At 35.8% G+C, this 25,451-nt stretch overlaps 1 protein-coding gene across 3 annotated transcripts in view; it reads left to right on the plus strand.

Annotated features, from left to right (window-relative positions):
* LOC140158842 (E3 SUMO-protein ligase PIAS2-like) overlaps positions 1 to 25,451 on the plus strand; it is a 107,540-nt gene that overhangs the window by 26,149 nt on the left and 55,940 nt on the right. For all 3 annotated transcript variants that reach the window (XM_072182089.1, XM_072182090.1, XM_072182091.1), the window contains exons 3-4: positions 12,396 to 12,537; positions 13,732 to 13,822. In XM_072182089.1, coding sequence (XP_072038190.1) covers positions 12,396 to 12,537; positions 13,732 to 13,822 — 233 coding nt within the window. The remainder of the gene's footprint in view (positions 1 to 12,395; positions 12,538 to 13,731; positions 13,823 to 25,451) is intronic.

Genomic DNA, 25,451 nt, shown 5'->3' on the forward strand with positions numbered 1-25,451 from the left:
ATCAAAGCGTGTCGAAATCGGTTTCGAACACTTTTGATGTCAAGACGCTTTTTCCCGAAAATCGTTTGGACATCAAAATGTCCGAAATCGGTTTCGAGCACTTTTGATGTCAAGACGCTTTTTTCCCGTAAATCGTTTGGACATCAAAAGTGTCGGAATTGGTTTCCGAACACTTTTGATGTCCAGACGCTTTTTTCCCGAAAATCGTTTGGACATCAAAAGTGTCCGAAATCGGTTTCGAACAATTTTGATGTCAAGACGCTTTTTCCCGAAAATCGTTTGGACATCAAAAGTGTCGAAATCGGTTTCGAACACTTTTGATGTCAAGACGCTTTTTCCCCGAAAATCGTTTGGACATCAAAAGTGTCCGAAATCGGTTTCGAACACTTTTGATGTCAAGGCGCTTTTTTCCGAAAATCGTTTGGACATCAAAAGTGTCGAAATCGGTTTCCGAACACTTTTGAAGTCAAGACGCTTTTTCCGAAAATCGTTTGGACATCAAATGTGTCGAAATCGGTTTCGAACACTTTCGATGTCAAGACGCTTTCTTCCCGAAAATCGTTTGGACATCAAGCGTGTCGAAATCGGTTTCCGAACACTTTTGATGTCAAGACGCTTTTTCCCGAAAATCGTTTGGACATCAAAATGTCGAAATCGGTTTCGAACACTTTTGATGTCAAGGCGCTTTTTCTCCGAAAATCGTTTGGACATCAAAAGTGTCCGAAATCGGTTTCCGCACACTTTTGATGTCAAGACGCTTTTTCCCGAAAATCGTTTGGACATCAAAAGTGTCCGAAATCGGTTTCGAACACTTTTGATGTCAAGACGCTTTTTCCCGAAAATCGTTTGGACATCAAAAGTGTCTGAAATCGGTTTCGAACACTTTTGATGTCAAGATGCTTTTTCCCGAAAATCGTTTGGACATCAAAAGTGTCCGAAATCGGTTTCGAACACAATTTTTCAAATTTTGATTTTTTTTTTGGTGTGGATGGAAATACCCTTTCTGGCATTATTTTAAGATGAGCGCCCTCAAAGGTTAAGCTCACAGAGGGGTTACAGGTCAAAATAGGGGTCAAACTTGAACCTGCTTCAAAGACACCAACACTGCAAAATTGAATTCCTTGTCCCGCAGCGACCGCTACGGATCCGACGGTACTTGTTTGATGTGTTCTCAAAATTGGGCAAGTGGATGTAAGGGGTTTTGAAACAAAGCTCTTCATATAGAGCCTACAACAGTCTAGTAATGGGCAGCATACAGCAAATTAAAAAACAAATAGGTATCATTGGAATGGAAATTTGCATGCTTTCATAACTGCACCGCGATATTTCAGATAGCAGCAATTCTCAAGACAAAATTTATGTCAAGGATGTTCTTTTAATCACAACCAAGCAAAATATGATGAAGCTTTTGGTCAGGTCACAAATGCAATGTTGAACATTCACTCTAAATTGCTTACGCAAACACAACTGTGTCAGCCATTAAGGCACTTTGTAATGCTGAATTTTGTAACAGAATTGACCTTTTCGGTAAATCCCATAACCCTTTGCGAGTACACCTAAGAACTCGTCATTCTGCGTCACGCCGCTCCGCGCCGATGCGCACATCGTTTATCGAACATCGTTACTGCGCATTGCAAGTCGGCGTGACGTCAAATGACAAGTTCTCAGGTGTACTCGCAAAGGGTTATGAGATTTACCGAAAAGGTCAATCTAAAACTTAATTGATGTGTTTGGGGCTCAAGCAAACTGACATATTAAAATATTGAGAGAGAAAAAATCAGGACTCAGGGGGGATTGAATCCTGGTCGCTGGATTACCGGTCCAGAGTCTTACCACTGCACTACCTGAGTTCACAGTCGGCACTCGGGCAATCTCAACTTAAGTCCCCATGATAACTCTCTCATTGTATCTCAGCGGCCAATTATATAATGATGAAGGAGACAGCCTCACCCCCCCCCCTTTTGTTGATAGGACATCATTGAACATTTGTTTTTTTATCTAGAACTGCATTGATGAATTTTTTTTGAAAATGGAATGTTCTGATGTGGTACACATCTACAAAAAATGTGTAATTTCAAGAATGATCTGTTTAAAGGTTTTGTCCAAAAATATTTACCAGAAAATGATTTGGGAAAGGAAACTATAGGTAAATGTTGGAGTGGTTCACAGTTCTAGATTCAATTTTACAAATGACAAGCTGGATTGGGGGGGGGGGGAGGTGTCAACCAAACTTTCAGACTGGATAAAGCGACTTCATTTAAAATGTTACAGATTTGTTTAGTCCTAGACGGATTTCTGATGGTCCCTTTAAGTTATTGCTTTTAAACTTAAAATATGAGGCAATAAAAAAGTAAGTTAATCACAAGTGTGTTTGAGGTAAATGAGGTTCCTCCAGTGCCTGATTTTGAGCTCTTATGATATTAAAAGAAGTACTTTGTGAAGCAATTGAAGTAATTTACTGCCTTCTAATGAGTCAAAATTATCTACATTGTATAATTCATAATCCATTTTAATATGCAAAAAGATTACCTCCTTTTTGTGTGACCCTTAAGGGTATCCGTAGGGAGAACACTTTGTTTTACGGCCAGGTCTGGCCAGGTGCATGTTTGTTCGCAGTCTACAGGTGTAACTAGGTTGTTGTATATTCTATAATTTTCCTGGTGTGTTAACTGTGATTACATCTAGACACCAGTTTATTTTTTATTTGAACGGGACCCTAATTTAATGAGAAAAACGCTTGAAAAGAGAGGCCCGGCAAAAGCCGATTTGCAGACAATTTTGTAGCTACAGACAGCTCGTATTCCATATAACAACTACGGAAACCAATCAGTGCCAGAAGTGTTGATTTATATTTCATCCACTTAGATTTGGCTTAACCCACTAAAAGGTAAAACTTTAAGGCTGATCATTTTAATTATAAATGTAGTGTGTGTGTAAAAGTATATTTCTCAAAATGGAGGAGAGCCCCTATGACTATTGTCCGTTCTGTCTACATGGTCTATGATAATTATTTTCTTACCGAAATATATTCACTTAACACAGACCACGGTTGCCAAACAAATGAGGGCAAACCGCTGGTCAAATCATTGAAATATTTTTTTTATCAACCGTTGGTTTCTATGAGATAAAAAACTACCAGAAGTCGCGTAAGCCAATGTTGAGAAGTCATGCAATATTTTTCTTAACCATCAATTGGTGTCTATAGCACAGGAAATTGTCGCGAGGAAAATCTTCAAAACTCATCCTATTGACCTAGGCCTATTACATCGCGGGTTTGGCAACCCTGCAATATATACAGTTATATAACATCGCACCGCATTGTGAGGTGAACGAACTGAATGTTGACATTGTATTCAGGATTTAAAACAAGAACTGTCTTTAACCAGACAATGCGGTTGGTATAAAACATAGCGTGTGATATCATGATATCAACTTCAAAATCTAAAAACAAAAGTAAAGAAATAATTTAGGCGAAATAAATAAACAGCGTACAGCAGGTGCTATCTTGTCAATAATGATAAGAGGAACATGAAAAAACCCAGCAGAGAGCATGCACCCCAGTAAAGAGTTAAATAAAGCAAGGAAAAATCATAATGTGCAGAAGGCCTACTTTTCGCATGATATTCACAGAAACAAAAATAAAGAACTAAAGATCTAAAAACAAAAGTAAAGAAAATGAGGGCGAAATAAATAAACAGCGTACAGCATGTGATGATGATTATACACTTCGACCAAAAATTAACTTAACACGTGACATAAATAAACAGCCATCTATCAAGAATGACAAGAGGAACATGAAAAAAAACACACCTAATATATGAGAGCATGCACCCCAATAAAGAATTGCTTTAAGGGCGTACTACACCCATATATTGGTTTGATTGGTCTAAAAAAATATTTTTTCATTTATAGCTAGGCGATATATGCACGGATCATGTGAAATTAAAAAAATTATGAAAAAACATCGTTTTTCACCTATTTGTCTTAAAAGTTGATTGGTTGATAAGGCCGCTTATTCATCCCTTTTTAAGGGATTTTTTATTTAGCGAGAGTACGTAGGCAATCTTCATAGGGATGGGCGATACCAGCTTTTGGTACCCATTGTCGAACTAGAGCAGTCAGGGGTTTGGGTGCAATTTGTAGAAAAATAAAACAAAATGAAAAAAAAAATGGCATGGAGCGCGCTTATGACGACGAGGGGTTGTCTGAGGGAGGTGTTCCCCCTCAGAAATAAAAAAAAAAAAACGTGTGCAAAATGAAGATCTAATTGAAGCGATTTGGTGGACAATTTTGGCACTATTATGCCAAGGCCTATATACTAGTGTAAAATTTTAGTTTGGCGGCCGAAAATTTGTGAGAGCCTTTCGTGGACAAGTTTGCGAATTCCCTATTATCGTAGGCCTATAAATTGTTTTAAACATAAATCGCGAAAGCAAGCGAAGCGCTTAAAATGGCCACTTGTATTACGAGGGGAGGGTAAAATGAAGACTAAATTGAAGTGATTTGGTGGACCATTTTGGTACTAGTGTGTAAAATTTTAGTTTGAAAAAGCCGCAAATTTGTAAAATGATGGTCCATGAAACCTTCCTTGGACAAGTTTTCCCTGTAAGCCTATACATAAATTGGGCTTAAATTTGCAAATGTTTGAAGAAGAGCGAAAATGATCATATGTTTATCCACCACGCATGGGGAGTCTGAGGGGATGTTCCCCCTGAGAAGTTTGAAAAATTTGCAAAATGAAGGTCGAATTGAAGCCATTGATTGCATTGTTTTTACACTACTATTGGAATCAATTGCTTTAAACAGAAAAAGGGCCCGAAATCAATTTGCAAAACTTGAGATTGGCTATTACTAAAGCATGCATAAATCGATGAAGTCGTTATGGAGTCCGTCTTAATTTTTGACTTTGGTGGCAAAATGTGAGGGGCCCTGCATATCGGCGGACCCGCAGTAATTTTCACGTGCTTTTAGGACGAGGACCCGCCTTCAAGCAATGCCTAGTCGCAGGCCTCTATAGGACCTACTTCCAATCGTCCCGACTGTGCGGTTATTTACACATGGGCCTACTCAATAACGTGCAATTTAGTTTCTCTCCTCCTTTCCTCCATTTTCTCTTCTCTTTTTCTCCTTTCTTCCCCTTCTCTTCTCTTTATTTATTTATTTGGGGCGCGCCAGCCACCTGAATCAGCGCCTTAATTGAGTCCATGTGTAGGCCTATGTTGGGGATTGGAGGGGAGTACTGAGGCCTACCACATTTAATACCGAACTTACTTACTCTTTGTGGGATTTCAAATCGCAACACAGGTAATAATAAAACCAGGAGCAAACTTCACTTTACCAACAAGATACAACAACTTTACAACTTTCTTTTTAATTAATGAAACAAAGCTTATTTTTGACTCAGAGTTTAAATTTAAGATGCTAGCCGAAGTCAATAACTTTGCACATTCTTCGGGTTCCTTTGTTTCCACTCATGTTAAAAGAAGACATAAAACCTGATGATCAGCTGACTCTTTCTGTTGACAATTTAAGTTTAAAACATTATTAACACAATTTTTGTGTTGAAATTAATTGTAAACATTAAACAAAACCAATACATTGGCTATAGTTTCAAATCTTTCATAACATATAACCGTGGTGTTTGTAAAATATTTTGTAAAAGATTTGCAATTATATAGGCCTACTTTGATTGGATTCGAACATTGCAACTTTACAATGCTCAAGAACACGAAAACTTGGTGTGTGAAACATTGTTAAAAATTGTATGAAATGAGGATTCCTAAGCGTAAACTAGTTTCTATACACTTTTAAATGTGAATGATAGGAGGTCTGTAGGCTAAAGGGGCCCCGAAATTTTTTGTGATGAATTTTTTGCTTCAGCCCCCAGCAAGTGTTTGTGAACGGTCGACGGTCCCTATAGGCCTACCACACACAATTTATTCGCTACCTGAAGTCGCTAATAGAGAATGAAAGATTTTTTATTTAATATTTGTTTTCAATTTTCGAATAATTATTTTTGTTTTCAATAGGCCTACGTTCCATAAAAATAAAAGTATTGTATCGTAAATTGACCGATACCAAAATGGTATCGAATCGCCCACCGCTAGAAAAACCAAAAAATGGCGTCTGTACAAAAATGTATGCGGAAGTCTTTCGCAAGCGAATACAGTGAGTTTCATGGATTTATACTGGATTTATAATGGATTTTCTTAAAGTGGAATGATTTCAGCATGCGGTACAGGTAAGTGATAAACTGTTAATACACGTGAACTAGTAGGGTGTCCCATTTAGCTGTTATCATTGTGAACATACCGATTCACATTACAAATGCATTATAAATCATGTTTTGTAAGCTTCCCGTATATACGCGTATTTCCTCAGAAAACTGAGCAAAAATTCACCTGATACTGAAAACCAAGGCATTTACTGTTCTTTAATTTCAACCTTATCAAACCTGAAACAAATATGCTGCCTTGCGAACACAAATTTTGCATATCATTGTCAACTAAAAGGGGGGGAAATAAGTTTAATTTCATTGATAACATGAAATTGATGCATATTAATGTTTTCAAAGCTGTGCATAATTAATTAATTTCCCCCCAAAAATAATTTTTATACTTTATGCGTCTGTCACAAATGCTTAACAAGTGTGAGTGATTGGATTAACGGTATCAATTCTGAAATTCTAAAGAAACTCGATTTTGTGAATCGAGGTCTATGTACCTCTTCCGAGCTTCTACCTTTAAAAGCATGTAAGCTACATTGATACCGATGCCACCAATAGAACGAGAAGATTTGCCCCTTCATTTTGCATACCACTTTGACCAATTTTTTTTCTCATTTCTCCACAAAATGCAGAAAACCCGCAAAAAAATCCAATGGGTGTAGTACCCCCTTAAAATAAAACAATGAAAAATCATGACATGTGAAATGTATGTTGATACACTTATAAATAATACTCAAGGGTGAAATAAAAAACACCTTATCTACCGATATTTCCACAGTTAAACATACTCAGTGATCACTTGTACTAAAACAAAAATAAAGAAATACTTCACAAATGATAAGAGGAACACATAAAAAATAAATAAGCGAGCATGTCCCAAAAAAAATTAGTAAAAGATAAAATAATGATAAAACGTACAAGAAGTGGCAAAATATTTGTCGCAAAAACTTATTAAATGCTCATTTGCTTTAAGATATTTAATGTTTGCAATTTACTCCTAGTTTATCATTTATTTATTATTTATCTAGGCTTATATCTTTTATTTATTTATCTATTAATTTATCTATTTATCAATTTATTTCAATATCATTATTATTAAGTGCCTATTTATAATGATATTTAAATCTATCAACATTATGCTTACGTCATCCAAGAGTTATTATCCCACTTGAAATCGCCATATAAACACAAATTAATAAAGAAATACCCAATGGGTGAAATAAAAAGCATGATCTATCTTTTCAAGAATGAAAAGAGGATATAAAAAAATAACAGAGCATGTCCTATAAACATGATAAAGAATTATTTAAAATCGTACAAATGTGAAACATGTAATATGACATATACTTAAGGGATCTGGAATGAGCGTTTTGGCGTTTCGACAGTATTTTTTGTGGGAAATGAGAGCACATCAGACATATCGAATTGCATTCTGAATACGAAGAATGTCTTTCTCATATCAAATAATTTTCATTTTTTGAAATTCACGATATAATGCAAATTTTATGACACATTATTAAAATTTGATATTTTTCAAATTTTTGATATATAACAGTCCTCGAAGTAAATTTTATAAATCTAATGACATATTCTTAAAGTGTATGTAGCTGGGAGGAAAAGCCGACGATCAATTGAAAATGTTGACCTTTCATATTGAAGATATGGATTTTATTTCCCAAAAATACCTATTTTTTTTGGGAGGGGGTTGAATCCATATCTTCAATACGAAAGGTCAAAATTTTCAATTGATCGTCGGCCTTTCCTCCCAGCTACATATACTTAAAGAATGTATCATTAAATTTATAAAATTTACTTCGAGGATTGTTATATATCAAAAATATCAATTTTAATGATTTGTCATAAAATGTGTATTACATTGCGAATTTCAAAAAATCAAAATTATTTGATATCAGGACATTCTTAGTATTCAGAATGCAATTCGATATGTCTGATGTGCTCTAATGTCCCGCAATAAATACTGTCCAAACGTTCATACCCCAGCCCTTAACATAAAACAAAATAAAACGGTCATGATAATATGACATTAAGGCGAACACCACTAATGAAGCGTCTTGGTTGAAATGCACGTGAAAATTAATGTCTTTCTTTGCTCAATTTGAGGCCTTTTTGGCTCTCATAGTTGCCTGATGTACCCGTTACATTTTATTAAGAAACAAGGTAGTATAGTTTCTCTCCATTGATTTTGCAATAAGCGTCTCCAGGAGGGGGGCTCAGAGGGGCTTTCAGATTTATGCGGTGGGGGCTTAATGGCTAAAATCGCCAAAACCGCCTGATTTTACATATCCCTCTAGCGTTGGTTGTCAGTAGATTGCAGTCACTCCTCATCAAGTGTTGACAAAGACAACAGTGGTTGTTGAAACGCATACACAGTAAGTGCATTTTCTTGGATCAGATACTACGAACTCTGGTTTACTAGTTTACTCTACCGATCCTGATGAATTTGTTCAATCAATAACGATATCTGGGGACCAATCACAAGCCAGATTCATTTAAAGATGCATTACATCATGACCAATTTTAGTTAGGCCAGAAATTGGCCTAACTCTCCATAGAATCCCGTGTTAAAAAGTTATCCGCAATCCAAAGTCAGTAGTCCACTTGGGAAGCTAACAAACGGAGGGCGTACGGTGACTGAAAAGATTAGATGTGAAAATCTATCAATTGTGCACAAATAATAATCAGAGTTTTAAGCTTAAATGCAATAGCCAGAAGCACAATTGGCAAGTGGAGTACGGAGAAGTCTAGCTACACCCTGGAAGGAAAAAAACAGTATTTGAAACGAGGAAATGTGCAATATGACTTAATGTAATACATTAGAAAAGGCTTAAAAGGCAACTATTAGGCCCTGATTCATATTTAATCATCATTTAGGCCTGTAAATTAGATTGTCTGTGTAAATTTAGCAGGATCCGACTTTTTATGACGACTTTCAAAATGTGTTACATTTCAGAAACACCAAGCTGTTTGTGAGGTGGCGTTAGCTGTATGGGTTATAGGTTGAACTTTTTACAATATTTCTGGAAAAAAATCCTGAAATCCATATATTAATTTTTACAATGGATGTCGTCATCTGACCTTCTGCTTGCAGAAAGGGAAGTTTTGAAGAACTGAGTTGTTTTCGGCCCCTGTCTGTACAGAAAGTCAGTGGGGGTTATTTACTGGTGTGCACCCTAAAAGGCCCTTGTCATAACCAATGGTGGCGGCATGATTTTTCCGTGCATGAGGGTTTAGGAAAATTAAATTATATGTCTAAACTTGAGGTTGCATGTGTAAAACATGGTCTTTTTTTATCGCATGTCTGGGGTATTGAAATGATATTTTTTTGGCTTGCACAATCATGGTAAAGATCCATGTCATACATAAGAGATTATAGGACATACAATACTTGGTAGGCCTAATGATAATGCGTAAACTTTGTACCTGTTAGGGAACTGAAATCAGACTGAAAACACAACACGTCATTCGAGGCTCTGTCTCACCAGTTGCATTTACAAGGCCCTTGTTATAACCAGTGGTGGCGGATGATTTTTTTCTGGGGGGGGGGAAGGGTCACACAAGGGTCTGAACAGAAACGTCACATACGGACCAACCCACACTACCGAGAACCGCGAATGCCGAGAACCGCGAAAGCCGAGAACCGCTCTAGTTGTTTTTAAGACTGAAAAGCCAGATATTACCGCTGATTTATGCTCTTTGATATGTCACTGTGTTTGTTGACTTTTATAATATGTTTATTGTTAAATGCATCAGCGAATTTGTTCATGCATTGATTGTTAAGGCTATTCCAGTTGAAATCCATATCCAGGGGATGTAGATTTCAAATGGAATCACCCATTCAGGTAACCAACCCCATTTGAAATTCACACTCCCTACAGTGTAGAAGATTTAGGTTAACCGTAATAACATATATCTTAAAACCATAACTCCATAACTCAGGGGTGGAATTTCGCGGGAGTCTGAGAGTCGACTCTCGCAGAGACTCCCGTAAAATCCTATTGAGAGTCCATGTGGACTCTCGCTGAAATGATCGGATCAGCGAACTTATGTTTAAGTTCAACACGCCTTAAAACTCAAAGCCTGCAAAATATAAAGGAAAAGTCGCCAAAGATGCAATGACATATGGAAGTGAGAGTATGATGACACATATATTAAAAACTTAACTTTGTTAGTTTATTTGTTAGTTTGTTTGTTTGAATGCATTTTACGTAGGCCTACATATAATTAAGGCTCTCACCAATTCCCGGGTACCCGAGTTCCCGCCCGTTCTTGGCCTACCCGGGTCCGAATTCACGGGTCAAAGTACCGAAAAAAAAAAAAAAAAAAAAAAAAAAAATTTGAAAAAAAATTACGAAAAAATTACAGTTTGTTAACCTTGCTTTGCAAACCACAAACTAATATTTACCTCTTCATACATATTATAAATGCATGGAAAACCAATGCATTTATAATATGTGATAGATGAAGAGGTAAACATAAGTTTGTGGTTTACATATTAAGAATAACAAACTGTTTTCTGTGCCTTAAATTTTACATTCATAAGTGCAGATTTAAACAGACTAACCTTAGTTTCAATGCCTTTCTGAATATGGTCAAATTGAAGCAGAAAATTGAGTATAAAATTGCTGAAAGTAAAGGTAAACTGCGGCTCCATTTCAAAAAATGGACCATTGATCTTGAAGCATCTTAAATTGTCCTTTTCTTCAATTATTTTCAAACTGATTATGGCAAGATCGAGATGGGTGTAACCAAGTAATGTGTGCACTTGTTTGACACAAGACTGGTGCTTGTGTTTTGTTTGTAAGAGTGAACGTTCTCCTTGTCCATCGTCTTTGTCTCTTTTGTGATTGTCCTTTGTACCTGTTCTTAAAAATTTGACTATAATATTATATTTTAATTCATGATCGATTTGGGAACTGGTGGCCCATTTTGTATGTTTTTCTCCTCCACCAGTTCCAAGAACAGGGAATAAAAACTTCAAAAAAAAAAAAAAAAAAAAAAAAAAAAGAATAAAAAAAGAAAAGGAAATAATTTTTTTTCAAATTAACTGTGAATGATCCTAGCGCTTCAGAATAGGTCCAATGGTTCTCCAAAGTCGCCGAAAACTTTGAAAAAAAAATTATAAAAAAAAAAAATTATAAAAAAAAAATTTAAATTTTTTTTTTTTTTTTTTTTTTGATTTTTTTTCCGTATTTTGATTGCCAGATTCCCTTGAAAATTCAATCGGGTACCAGTACATGATTACCCGTTAGTTGAGAGCCCTACATATAATACCTTTTGGACTCCCGCAAGATTGTACAACAAGAATCCATTTACGGGAATCCATGGACTCTCGCAAAACTCTCTTGCGAGAATCCACTTGGACTCCTGTGGCACTTTACGAAATTCCACCCCTGATAACTGGTCTTTAGGCCTCACACTTAACTGCTTTTTTGGGCGTAGGGAGAGGGAAGTAGAAAAGAAGATAATGAAGGCTGATTGTTACATGAAGTGCGACAGATGAAACTGCTACACACATACCGCATATTTTAATGCTCTTTCGCGTAAACACGAAGATACACAAATCTATCGGGATGAAACGCTGGCGTGACTGCTTATACACAAATGATGAGCCCTCATGAATATGCAAGAATTTGCAGGATACAAAGCACAGGGATTTTAACTGTTGATGGATAATTTGTGCTGTAAACACTGTTGATAAAAGTAGCGGCACACCACACACATGCATGGATATCGTGAAACATGTTTCGATAATTTTGGCTATAGTACGGTATTTTAACCGCATTTATGGAACAGGTTGGTTAAAAAATAGTGGAGGTCATTTATTAGAGGAGGTATGCGCAATGTTAGATAAAGCGGATGTATGAACTTGCTAATTTATACATTGTTCACTTCTGCTACATGAAAACATCACGCTCGGCTTCTGTTGCAGGTCATTGAGTAAACATTGTCCGACTTACAAATTTGTCAATCACAGATGATGACATGGTATTGTTACGCCTAAGACGGCAAACCCTATGTGTTACCCTAACCCAAGTCAATATTGCAACTTGGGACAGTTTCAGTACAAAAGATGATTTCACAGGAGAATTTTTACATTTCATTTTACAATCTTAATATTAATTTTCTGTTTTTCATGTTTTACTTGCAGTGCCCCCAGGCGGTCCAAAATTTCGTGAAGTCCATAGAACAGTTCTATTTCATCTAAGTCCAGCACAGATAAACATGATATTAGACTCTAGAGATCCCAGGGCGGGTATACGACTGGAGTATTCTGTTCAAGTGCAATTAAGGTAAGAGAGAGGTTATTATTTCTAGTGGCCTGATCTAATCTACTCAGACTAAAGTAGGAAATTTTGAAAATGGAGTTAATTACCATTAATAACTTGCAATACCTATTTTACTGATGTTGAAATTCTTAGGGCCTAATTGATTACAAAGTTACTTGTCAATTTTATTTTGTTTTTGCCTATATAGATATATCTCAAATTTATTATTGTTGACTTCGGTCTGATTGGATCAGAACATATCACATTATGGTATAACTAACTAAGCTACAAAGTGGTACATTGATTTTTCAATCATTCAAAAATAAATTGATTAAAAGTAGTACGTAAGTAACTTAGCAGATGGCATTGACTTTCAATATACCTCCCTGGAATAGCAAAGTAATATTCATGCTATTTTTGTCTCATGTTAAGTGCGTTTGATGTTGAACTTTAAATATTATCTTAAATCTCAGAATTCTATTCTCGCCAATGAATGCCAGAATGCTTCTTTGAAGTCACAAATTCATTTCAATATTCAACATTGATCTGCTGGATATGAAGTCCTTTATGACTGAGACTGATCAATACTGTTGCCTGAACAATAAGGCAGGCATTTTGGGTAATTTTGTACCCGGTACCGACGCATTTTAGGGCGGTAGTGGGGTACCGAAATTGCAAAAAGGAGAGAAAAAAAGGTTTTTTGTTAAGGTTAGGTTGTTTAATTTTTCCGGGTTTGGAGTGTCCCTGGACCTAAAACTAAATTCCAGGATCATTCATGGTTGACCTACAAAAAAAAATTGAATTTGTATCCATTTTGAAATCATTAATCATGTTAATATCTAGAGTATGTCAGTGTGACATGAACACAAATTATCACTTTGCATATTAAAAGTTACACTAACAATTTTTTTTTGTAGGTCAACTATGAATGATCCTAGCATTTAGCTTTATATCCAGGGACACTCCAAATCCGAAAATATGAAAATATAAATAACCTAACCTTAAAAAATGTTTTTGTTTGTTTTTGTTTTTTGGATACCCGATGCTGGCTCTCTTACCCGGGTAGTGAAATCTCTGTCAGGTACCCGCAAACCCGACCAAAAATGCCTGCCTTGCTAAACTATCTGTGTAGAAATTATGATTCTTCTTCAGCCATTGTTTTAACACCAGTTTGAGCCTTTACAAATATGTATTGTCTTTTGTTTCTTTGCATATCAGGTTTTGTTTAGCCGAGACAAGTTGTGAGCAAGATGACAAGTTTCCAGCTAGTATTTGTGTCAAAGTTAACAGCAAGCTCTGTCCACTTCCGGTAGGTTACCTCTTCAAAACACAAATCCCTCTCCCCCTCTTCCAAGTCAAATCCAACATTTCATGCTATTTCTCATATCAATAAAGTGAGTTTCATTATGAATGTAACTTGTTTTGATAATGGCAGTTGCAAGATTTTCTGGTTGTTTGTTTTAATGCAAGAACAGCTGAAAGTTTGCTTGCTGTATTTTGTTTGCTTGCTTTAACCCCCGCCTTAGCAAGAGGAAGTTATTCCAACTTCTCCTAATAGATTTTTCCCAGTGTGCTAAAATGAAGTACATGTATTGTATAAGCACTCAAATTATTGGGCTAATAATCTAAGGACCATCCATGCTCATTTTAGGGCTGGGTGTGACCTACCACCAATACTCGGTGGGTTGGACAATCAAACTTTGTGGGCAGGCTGACATTTAATTTTTCTCTTACACAAATATTCTAAGTAATATTGAGACCAAAACTTGATATTCAGATTGGATTGGTGATTTCCTTTTATATTTAGCCACAAATCCAGTAAAAAATAGCTTGATTGTATGATTTTTTTAGCCCCAAAGCAATTTTAGGTCTACATTTTGCACACAGCTAAGATCCAGCCAGGTAAAGTGTAAATAACCAACAAAAAATAGAACAGAAACTTGTAAATATATATGTGATATGATGAACCAAGATGAGTTATTTGTGAATATAATCGATTTTGAAATATGTTCAAAAGAGGTGACTGACTTCTTTCATATATTTCGTTGTTGTCTGTAGCGCGAAATATCCATACCTCAGAGGCTGCAAGTCCAATTTTAGTGTTTTTGTAGCATATGTAGCCTGTTAAAAGGGCAAATATGTGAATAGATGAAAACTGATATAGCGCGACAAACGATCCGTTTAAATTGATCACATCGCATGTCAACTGCGCTATTGTTACAAGCGGGAATGAAAGCACAAATAAACAAAAACATAGTTGAAGCAAATTGAAGAACGGAAAAGGTAGTTTTCAGTTACAAGGCATGATACAAATATGATGAACAAAAATCTGTAGAAATGTTTGATGAAGCATCTACTATCATATATATACCAACTCAAACTGTATCTTTTGAGCTGAAATATATATATTCCATACTCGTATTGTGATTCATAATGTAACAGCCACCTCCTAGCTACACATATTTTCTACATTGAGAGATGAGAGGCAAGATTGCCAATATGTTTATCAGCAGAAATCCAATAAAAATACATTAACTTTAATTCTATCCCCCCTCCAAAATTTGCACACTGATTTGTCTAGATAAAGGTGTCATGAGAGTCCATTACATTAATCACAATAATTAATAAGCTCGAATACGCAATAAAATGTGACCCCATCTACACAGAGCATTAGTCTTAGTTACGCATACAACTTCCACGAATACATGGATGCACTCTAAGTTGATGTAAATAACTTACAATGTTTGGGCAAAAAAGTGACATTTTCTCAGTAAATCACACTATTTTGTGGTAATAGAATAGAAACAAAGATTGCTGCAGTATTATCTCATCGGCAGTGAAAAGATTTAAATAATTATATTTACTGCCTCGGACACAGTACTTGACTGTAATGAATACATTACTCTTCATTTCTTTTAAAATTAAAGACAATGACCTTGCCATTGCTTGTGAACAGTACACAGCTGGTCAGAGTATAGGAGTGGATACTGTACATTTGCCTGTTTGTTCCACGCACACACAGAGTATGGAGAAATGTTCACCATGTTAGTTGATTTTTCTGTCTCTCTCTCTCTCCCTCTCTCTCGCTTTCTGTCTCTCTTTCACTCGTGAGCAAACTGAGGGACAGCCGAAGCCCACACAGCAATCTTTGTGAAAGGAGGAACTTCCTGTTTTTGTGGTCCATGTGGATTTGGATTACTTGTCGAATATTTGAAAACAACATTTAATAACACTTTTTCCCCTGTAGCGTTGATTTCGTTAGAGACCGTCACTATCATGACGGTTTCCGATTTTGCCCATCCCTTGCCGTTTATGTGTGATTTGAGGCAAAATTGAACTTGGAATTTAATATAAAGAATATTATTATTTAAAGAATAGGTTTTTGTAACAAAAAGAGATGAGATGCTTCCAGAAGGATTTGAGTACTCATCCAGCTAGAATGACAATCAAAATCATACAATTTTGACAATCTTGCATTTTACTGTTATGAATTTGTAATGATTTCAGCAAAACAAAAATGACGGAATTGTATAATTTCTGCAAAACTGTAACCGTAGAGGTTTATTTTCAGCGTAGTTTCTTACAGAATAATAGAGAGTAACATACAACGTAGTGCCGCACCTAAATATTAAAATCGAATGATTGCACAATTTACTTGCCACAATATGACAAACATTTAATATTTTAAAATGGAGAAAGAAAAAAAAAAAAAAAAAGAGTATTTTATACACCTGGTAAATTAAATGTTAACTCTTTGCTGAAGGTATGTCAGCATCAGAAGTTACTCACTTTTTGTGTAAATTTAGCCTATTAAGGGAGCGATCATTATTTATGACAGAGGGGGGAATGGGAACATTTAGGGGGGAACACAAATTTTTTTTTGGGTCTTTAGGGGGGAACTTGAAATTTTTAGTTGAACCAGGAGGGGGGATTGTTAAATTTTAAATGGGGAAAACAAGGGGAACATAAAAAGTTTGAGCGGACGTAGGGGGAACATAAAATTTTTGTCAATATTTTTCCAAAACGCCCATTCCCCCTGCCGTAAATAACGATCGGTCCCTTTAAATACCGGTACTATTGAATTATGATTTGATAATAGTTACTGGTTTCTGGTTTTGGTAGTCAGGATGGTGTTTCCAGGATGAACCTAACCCTAATCAGAGATCCAATTCCCTAACTTCCTGGAAGCTTTTGAGGGAAGGGGAAGGAAGAAAGAAGATGAAGAGAATGACAAGTGATGGCACACTACAGGGGTGTACTGTGGCCAGCTAAGCTTTCTGTGTATGTGCATCGCACGCTGATGCAATTATATCATCTGGGATACTTGCCCTTGTTGTTGCTTTGTGATTGATTTAGTCTTTTGCAGCTTTTGTTTGGGTAGAGTTAATTTTCTATTCAAATTGCAGTTAATAGATTTGGCTTTCAATTTTCAAATATTAAAACAAATCCAGATCAGGCTGATTGTCTGATTGTACCTAATATACAAGCATTGATATGTGTGATTGATAAACTTGATGGAGGAAACCTTTCTATTAAAATTTAAAAACTAACAATACCAGGTAACATTAAAAACAAAACACTCAAACAGTCAAGCAACAACATGGCCTATGATGAGTTATTCGGTCAGAGCCTAGGTGAAATTATCATGCCCCACACAGTTTACCATTTTGGGCATTTTACCTAATAGTGACTTTAGTCTCTAGAAATTGCATTTAATTTGATCAAAAATTAATGTAGATCTTTACTATAAAATTGGCTTGGTACATTGGAAAAAGCGGAGAAATTTTGTTAAGTAAAAGGTTATAAACATTATATTTAAATATTTTAAATACAAGACTCTCACACAAAATTGTGGTTGAATCTTTTATAACTTTGAGATCAGCATTTTAAATTCTTGCTATCCGGGATGTTACTTTGGAGAATATTTTTAGCTGCAATGTTTGAAAATATATTGATCAAATACATTTTTAGAAAACGTTTTGATTTCCTATTGGGAATGTGTATGCAACAAAATTAAGGGTGTGTCACTGCATTTTTCTTTTCTAGATCCAAAATATTTTCACTTTTTTTATATATCCTTGACCTTGACCTTAAATCATTTTAGGAATTCTTGGAGAAAAAGAAGTTCAATGGCATTGTTTTGTTATGGGAGTATGGGTCAAACAATTTCAATCTGATGAGAGCCAAATATTGAGACATTGAGTTACACATAGGCCTACATTTTGGGGGAAATAAAAACAGTCATTGAAACAAAACTCAAGACAAAACTCCGGGACAAACCTATGTGGTCCAATTAGAGATATGAAGTGTGTGCTGTGAAATTGCAGAACATTGAAGGGTAGATTTTGTCAGATATGCTTTTTCATTTGAGCATGTTCTCTATAATATGTTATGATTCACCCGAGGATCCTAGAGCACACACTTGGTAACACATGTGGTATTACAATGTAGGAGAGAATGTCTTTGTTGACAGGCGAGGATTCACAGGCTCTTGACAAGGGACGCTGTTGTTTTTCTGCCCCAAGAAATCACATTTTGCTGGGCTACCATGAGAAATTGCGGGAGAAATTGTATACTAGAAATCATGCTGCGACCACAGTGTAGGGTTTCCTTTCAGTCTGGCCTCTGGGTGAGGTGCGTAATATCGTGTACAGGTGTACATCTGATACGGGTCTGCTCAATATTAGCACTGGGGTGTGTTTTAAACATTGTTACATACTTGCAAGCAGTCAGGTTGTCATGTTGGGCTCAATGCAGTACTTAATAAAATTTAAAGAAATATAATGGGAAACAATGAAAACATGTACAAAATTTTAATCTAGTGTATTGCACCACAGATTCTCAACACATCCGTAAATTGCACACTTTACAGAAAGCGCACACATTCAGCTGTAAGGCCACCTGGTGGGATTAAATAGCAGTTAATATTTAATTTCCATACCACACATGGGACCCATGCCTAGTATCAAGATTTTTACTATTCACAGCATATTTTAAAATGTAATATAATTGCAAAGCATTGCATATTAATAGTATTAATAAATGTACATGTCAGTTAAAACACAGGGATTGTGATCCATTATACAAGCTCATAGAAACGTGTAGAAACCCAGTCACCAGTTGGCTTACTGAGCTCATTTATAATATAATTACAAGCTCATCAAGCATTAAACTACATGTAACCTCACAACAAACATTTTTTCTCCATTTATCATTCTTGATACTAGACCATGAGATAATTTCATTTTCAAAACATGATGTCAAAGTCAATGCATAATTGGGTAAATGAAAGTTTTGTATCAGTTCATGATTTTTGTAAGGATAGATGTTGACCATTTGTAGGTAAATGAAAGTTTTGTATCAATTTATGATTTTTGTAAGGATAGATGTTGACCATTTGTACTTACCAGTTGGCTGACTGGCTTTGAACATTGTGAGGAAACTACACACAAGTCGTGTTCACATTGTCGGACGTACGCCCGGCGGAACTTGGTCGGCGCAAGTTGCTAGGAGTACCGGTAGGTGCTGCCAGGAGTAGGTGCAGTGTGAACGATGGTCAGCGTAAGTTCCGCCAGGCGTACGTCCGACGATTTACTCCTGACAAAAGTCAGGAGTAGCGAGCTAGTGTAACTTCCGCCAGGCGTAAGTTGCAATGTAAACGCAGATTACGCCTGGCAGCCGGAGTAAGTTTGACCTTTTGTTGGTCGGAACTAAGAAATTACATATCGCGTGGTTGATAAAGGTCACAGAAACACCGAAGTGGTAGCCAATGTTTACGCCGACCAGAAGTGAATACTTGGTGGAACTAGTCGGCGTAATGCTAGGAGTAGGCTAGGTGTGGACACGCGGTAGGAGTAGGGAAAATATTTGTGGAATTTTGATCAATGTTAACGTAAGTTTACGCCGGGTGTAACTCAAAATGTGAACACGACTACATTATGCACATCTGGTAGTTGCTGGTGTAATTAAAATGTTAGCCTTATAAAAGAGAAAGATTGTTGCGTAAGTTAATGAAAGTTACATTCAAAAGTAGGCTACCGTCTAAACACACCTAATATCCTGTACATACTATAATAGTTTGCATGGTTCAGCTTATTTGGTTTGTTTGTTTATTTCTTTGCATGAATTTATCTGTCAAAGCATATTTAGCATAACTTACTGAATGAGGGCTGCTACAGACTTTTTTAGTGGATTTAGAATATTCAATGTAACATTGCTTCAATATTTATTCCCATTCTTCAATATTTATTCCCATATTTCCAGTAATGTTTTAAAAAACTCAAAATGTTTGATGACTGGAAATAGGATTGGAATAGATTAAATAATGAAGACATGTTAACTCAAATATTCTGTTTGGCACTTAAGCATTTTTCATGGATGATGATTTTGCTAAAGTGATTTAGTCCTTAAAGGTGAACCTCATTGAAAATAAAGTTATATATCAATGGAAAGCTTATGATGTCAGGATACCAAAAATTATTTTTCCGATTTTTTGATGGCCAATAAAGCTGAAAAATTAAAAAATGAATGAATTTTTGGTCTTTTTAAAGCGCCCAAAAAGCACCCAAATCAATCGTCTATGACCTTGGGAATGCTCGTGGACGTAAGCTCAGGGTTCATGAGTCACGTGAACCTACTCGGAAACATGTAAACAAGACTTGCTTCCTGTACTTTGCAAGCTGTCCGGCAAGTCTGATTTTCACAATAAAGCTTGAAATTAGAGGACTCTTCAAGTTGCTGGTTCCTTCTATATATATTAGAAATAATAGAATTATTGTCAGCACATAAATTTTCCGTAAATTTTTGACAAAATCAGTCATAACTCGCTGGGTATAATTGGGTAATTGATTTTGAATTTCGCGCTGGGATCAGTTCCATGCGCAGTGCTTGCTGCTACCGTATACCGCTCATGTCATGGACTGAATAAACAAATTAAATACTTGTTTGTGACATTCCCTATTCTATGTATTTTCGCAATAAAGCTTAAAATTAGAGGAATATTCAAGTTGCAAATAATAGAATTATTGTCAACACATAAATTTTCCGTAAATTTTTGACAAAATCAGTCGAAACTGGATGGGTATAATTGGGTTATTGAGTTCGAATTTCGCGCTGGAATCAGTTCCATGCGCAAATGCTTGCTGCGACCGGTGTCCGGTCATGGCATAATATAAACATCAAATACTTGCTTATCAAGTGACATTCCCTGTTCTTGATTCATTATAAAATATCTGATTTCTAAAAAATATTGTCTTGCAGTAATCAAAAAAGATTTCATTAAATCCAGCTCATAAAAAGGTTTTCATATCTAGCGCCGTGATCATTCCCGGTCGGATATCATTCATTGCGGAAAATATTCTTTCCATGAATTCACAATTGAAAGAAACATACTTTATAAATACAATTTAGGCTTAGTAGACCGAATATTTGATGGAATTCTGAAATCTAAATTATAATATTGTCATTTCTGTCTCAATTCTTGATGATAGAACAATCGGTGTAGCCCTACTGAAAAAGAAAAACATCCATGTAAATTGTTGTATGGATGATGGTAGTAGCGACATACTCCAGAAATTGCAGGAGCTGATGTCTGCGTAGGCGGGTATGACCAAACAGCGCGTCGTATTCGGGAGAATTTCTGCTGTGTAGGACTATTAGCTGATTTGATCAATCGTTCCTTGATATGAACATTTACAGGAATAAATTTTGCTGATGAAGTAGCAATAAGTTGGAAATATCAGAATGTGAATATCAAATCGGTCATTTTGTCTGCAAGTACAGTACAGTCGCGGATACACTCGGCGACTGAGACTCGATCAGTCACTGAGTTCATCCACCATGGTTCATCCCGTACGACGTATCTACGAGTTCGCTATCATACATGACCGGTTGTAAAGCTAAGAAATAATTTTAAAAATCCTGTACATGTACCTTATTCTATTCCCTCATTTTCTCATTGTGATAAGTTCATCTCAACTTGGTGGGACGATCTGAACTGGTAGCACTAGCAGTTATTTTTGCAATCTGTTTTCATTCCGGTTCTTGGCTGAATCTTCGCTCTTCGCGTGCTTTACTGTAATATTCCCTATGCATATCGTGGATGGCTTGGGATGGCTTGGCCAACACTTTTTCCATTTTTATCCACACACTTTATTCAGGAACTTCTTTATTTGATCATGATGTTTCCTTCATTTTATTCTTATTTTATTGAAGATATTTTTCATGTAAAGTAAGTTGGCAATGACTGAATTCGTACATCGGCCCGATGCATGACACAGTCAGACATGCCAACTAGTACGGTTTCACCGTATTTTGTACGGTAAAACGTGATAAATACGGTAGTACGGTCACCCCCAAAAATACGGTATTCCAGAATTTTGACCAAAATAATAAAATGTTGTGTCTTAAAAAGATAAACAGCTGCAAGATTAGACTACCGACTGAATTACTGGTATCATTTGACCACTTTCTTGGTCTGTTAAAGTGGTTGCCTACATCGTTTTTCTCTCGACTTTCAGTGATGCATGCACATTAAAAAAATTTTATTTAATAGGCCTACAAGATGCTTTCCGAAATAATTTTCTTCCGACTTGCAGATTTTTCATGCACATTAATATTTTTTATTAACCACCTAATGCTATGTCTTCTGAAGGTATTTAGTTAACTATTTAGCTCTTTTGGTGCAAAAGAATAAGCATAAAAGAAGGTTTCCGACCTCCTTTTACTTCCGACTTTCGCACCATGCATGCACATTAAAGAAATATTTAATAGGCCTACAAGATGCTTTCGAAATAATTTTCTTCCGACTTGCAGATTTTTCATGCACATTAATGTTTTTATTATCCACCTAATGCTATGTCTTCTGAAGGTATTTAGTTAACTATTTAGCTCTTTTGGTTCAAAAGAATAAGCATAAAAGAAGGTTTCCGACCTCCTTTTACTTCCGACTTTCGCACCATGCATGCACATTAAAGAAATATTTAATAGGCCTACACCTTGCTTTCCGAAATAATTTTCTTCCCAATTGCAGATTTTTCATGCACATTAATGTTTTTTATTAACCACCTAATGCTATGTCTTCTGAAGGTATTTAGTTAACTATTTAGCTCTATTGGTGCAAAAGAATAGGCATAAAAGAAGGTTTCCAACTTCCTTTTACTTCCGACTTTCGCACCATGCATGCACATTAAAGAAATATTTAATAGGCCTACAAGATGGTTTCCGAAATAATTTTCTTCTGACTTACAGATTTTTCATGCACATTAATATTTTTTATTAACCACCTAATGCTATGTCTTCTGAAGGTATTTAGTTAACTATTTAGCTCTATTGGTGCAAAAGAATAAACCTACAAGAAGGTTTCAGACCTCCTTTTACTTCCCGACTTTCGCACCATGCATGCACATTAAAGAAATATGTATAGGCCTACAAGATGCTTTCCCACTTTGTTTATTCAGATTCAGATGATGATGATCAATGATTTTCTGAACTTGAAAGTTTTAACAAAGCATGCTTCTAACAACATTAGAAGTAACACAACCCAATTTGTTTGGTCTACATACTTTATCCAATTTTGTGAGGTCAAAGGGTCACATACAAGGTCAAAGGTCGACTGAGGTCACCAAATCTTTTAAAAATTAATTTTCAACTGTGCATCATATATCCGGAATTCAGCTTGATCAGTTATGTAATTAAGGAAATATGACGACTTTAAGATGGCCTCTTTCCATGTAAAGTATAGCAAAGTAGCACTTTCAATGAGTGATAACTCGTAAAGGAAGCATCTTTCTGTATTGATTTATTACTTTGATGGAATGGTTCTTTGGTATTGCCAAATTTGATTGCAAATTTGTAAAGTGGGCCCCTGGACCCGGGCCGTTACGTGCTCGGGCGCACAAGTGCCACTGCTCCCTCTCAATTATGTGTTCTACTTTTGGAGTTTCTGGGGTTGGCAGGTATGCAAAAGGTACATATTTAAAAAATACGGTTTTAGGGTGCAAAATACGGATTTTTGTTCTTCTGAGTACGGAAATCTGGATTTAAAAGTTGGCATGTCTGCACAGTAATGCATGGACATTGTGTTTACAATCAAACCCGAAGTAACTGTGTGTCCCGAAGCTGGCGTCATCAACGAAAAGCGCCCAATTTGAACGATTTAGTTTTGCAATTTAGGGGGGTGCCAATATCCAATCTTTGCATGGAGATTTTGTCTAGCCTGGTACGTTAGGCAAATAAAAAATATTCTTTTCTGCTTCCTGACATCATAAGCTTTCCATTGATATATAACTTTATTTTCAATGAGGTTCACCTTTAATTAAGCTTCATTATTGAGCACAATGCTGGCCTATGTCAAACCACGAAATGTACGAAAAAGAAAACTACCACAAAATTTCACCTTAAATAGTATTTTGCAAAAATGTCTTGATTGCAGAACTTTCCCAAATTACATTTTTTCAATTTCAAAAATGGAGTTTTAGTCGTTCGGATACTGTACAAAACCAAACATAATATAAACATGATGGATTGAAGTAGTCGTAGGAGCGAGTGTAGAGTTTCTTGGATGTTATAAATAAAGCCAGACCAAGCACATCACAGTAATCAAGAAGCAGGCAGTAACATCTTCCACGAAGCGGATGACAAATGTTCTTGGCATATTGATCATACATTTACAGCAAGCAAACTGGTGCAAATGACCATGATATCTATAGGAAAAAAGAAAATGGTTCTGAAGATGTTTTTAATGGGCATTTTGATTGAAACTAGCAGTCCAATACAATTCTATCTCTTAAGTGTTGGCAGCACAGTGATAAGCAAAGTGACAATACATCATTTCTCGCATTTTATGTTCCATGCATTGAAGTATTATTATGTCCCCAAAATGGTCGGAAGTTTAGGATAAGGAAGGGGGTTGTAAATCTAAAAACAGTCGGACACCACTATAATTGTTCAAAGTGTTAGAGACTGATTTTAGTCTCTTGCACACTATATAATTTGGTTGTATTTTATGGTTTGCGCATTGAGAAGGTTTGTGTACATTTTTCTAGTTTCATATATCAGAGACTTGATATTCACCTCTCCCCATTATTATAAAACATTCATTTAAGTCTTGATTGTATTCGCTTCTTCTCTTCCTCTTTGTTTGTTTTGTTGCATTGTCATCCTGGATTGAGATCAGGCAAATTTAAACAACCAAAAATGAAAACTTCACTTAATTTGTACTACACACTACATTTAGATTAAAAAGATATTGTTAATGATTGATTTATATTGGATAATACACACAGGGAAGTAACAAAATGGGAAATTCCCCGGATTCAACTTGGAATGGTGCAATGTTAGAGCAAATGACCAATTTTTAACAATATGTTGGCATTTTGCCAGTAGACTGATAGACTGACACAGTGACAGCACACGTTGCACAATGAAGATAATGGCATATAGATAATAGTAAAAAAATACCTTCAAAGTAAAATATGTGATAATAACAAGAACAGATGGCGATAATCATCCACAATATCTAAATGTTAGCATACAGATGCTAGAAACAATTCATTTCAATAAATTAATTTGTCAAAAAGGCAAAAATTGATAAAGTTCAGGGCATTCAATATAGCTGGTAAAATCTGGTATAGCATTGCATTTTGCTACAGAATTTAGCCAAATTGCTATGCAACTACAGAGGGGTATGCCATATCGATATTGCTATAGAAATGAAAATATTGTTGAAATTTTGTTATGCAAAATTCTGACACTAAAGTATGCAAGGGCTAAAGTGTTATTACACAATTTGTAGCTTGAAATTGAAGAATTTCTAATAGGAATGAACTGAATTTATAAATGAAGGTTGGGGTATTTGTTTTCTGACAATGACGATCAAAAAAATATTTTTCTTCCACAAATTTGGAATTTTGGATTGTATGAAACTGTTGAAATGGATA

This window comes from Amphiura filiformis, chromosome 8 (genome assembly GCF_039555335.1).
Source record: "Amphiura filiformis chromosome 8, Afil_fr2py, whole genome shotgun sequence".
Classification (NCBI taxonomy): domain Eukaryota; kingdom Metazoa; phylum Echinodermata; class Ophiuroidea; order Amphilepidida; family Amphiuridae; genus Amphiura; species Amphiura filiformis.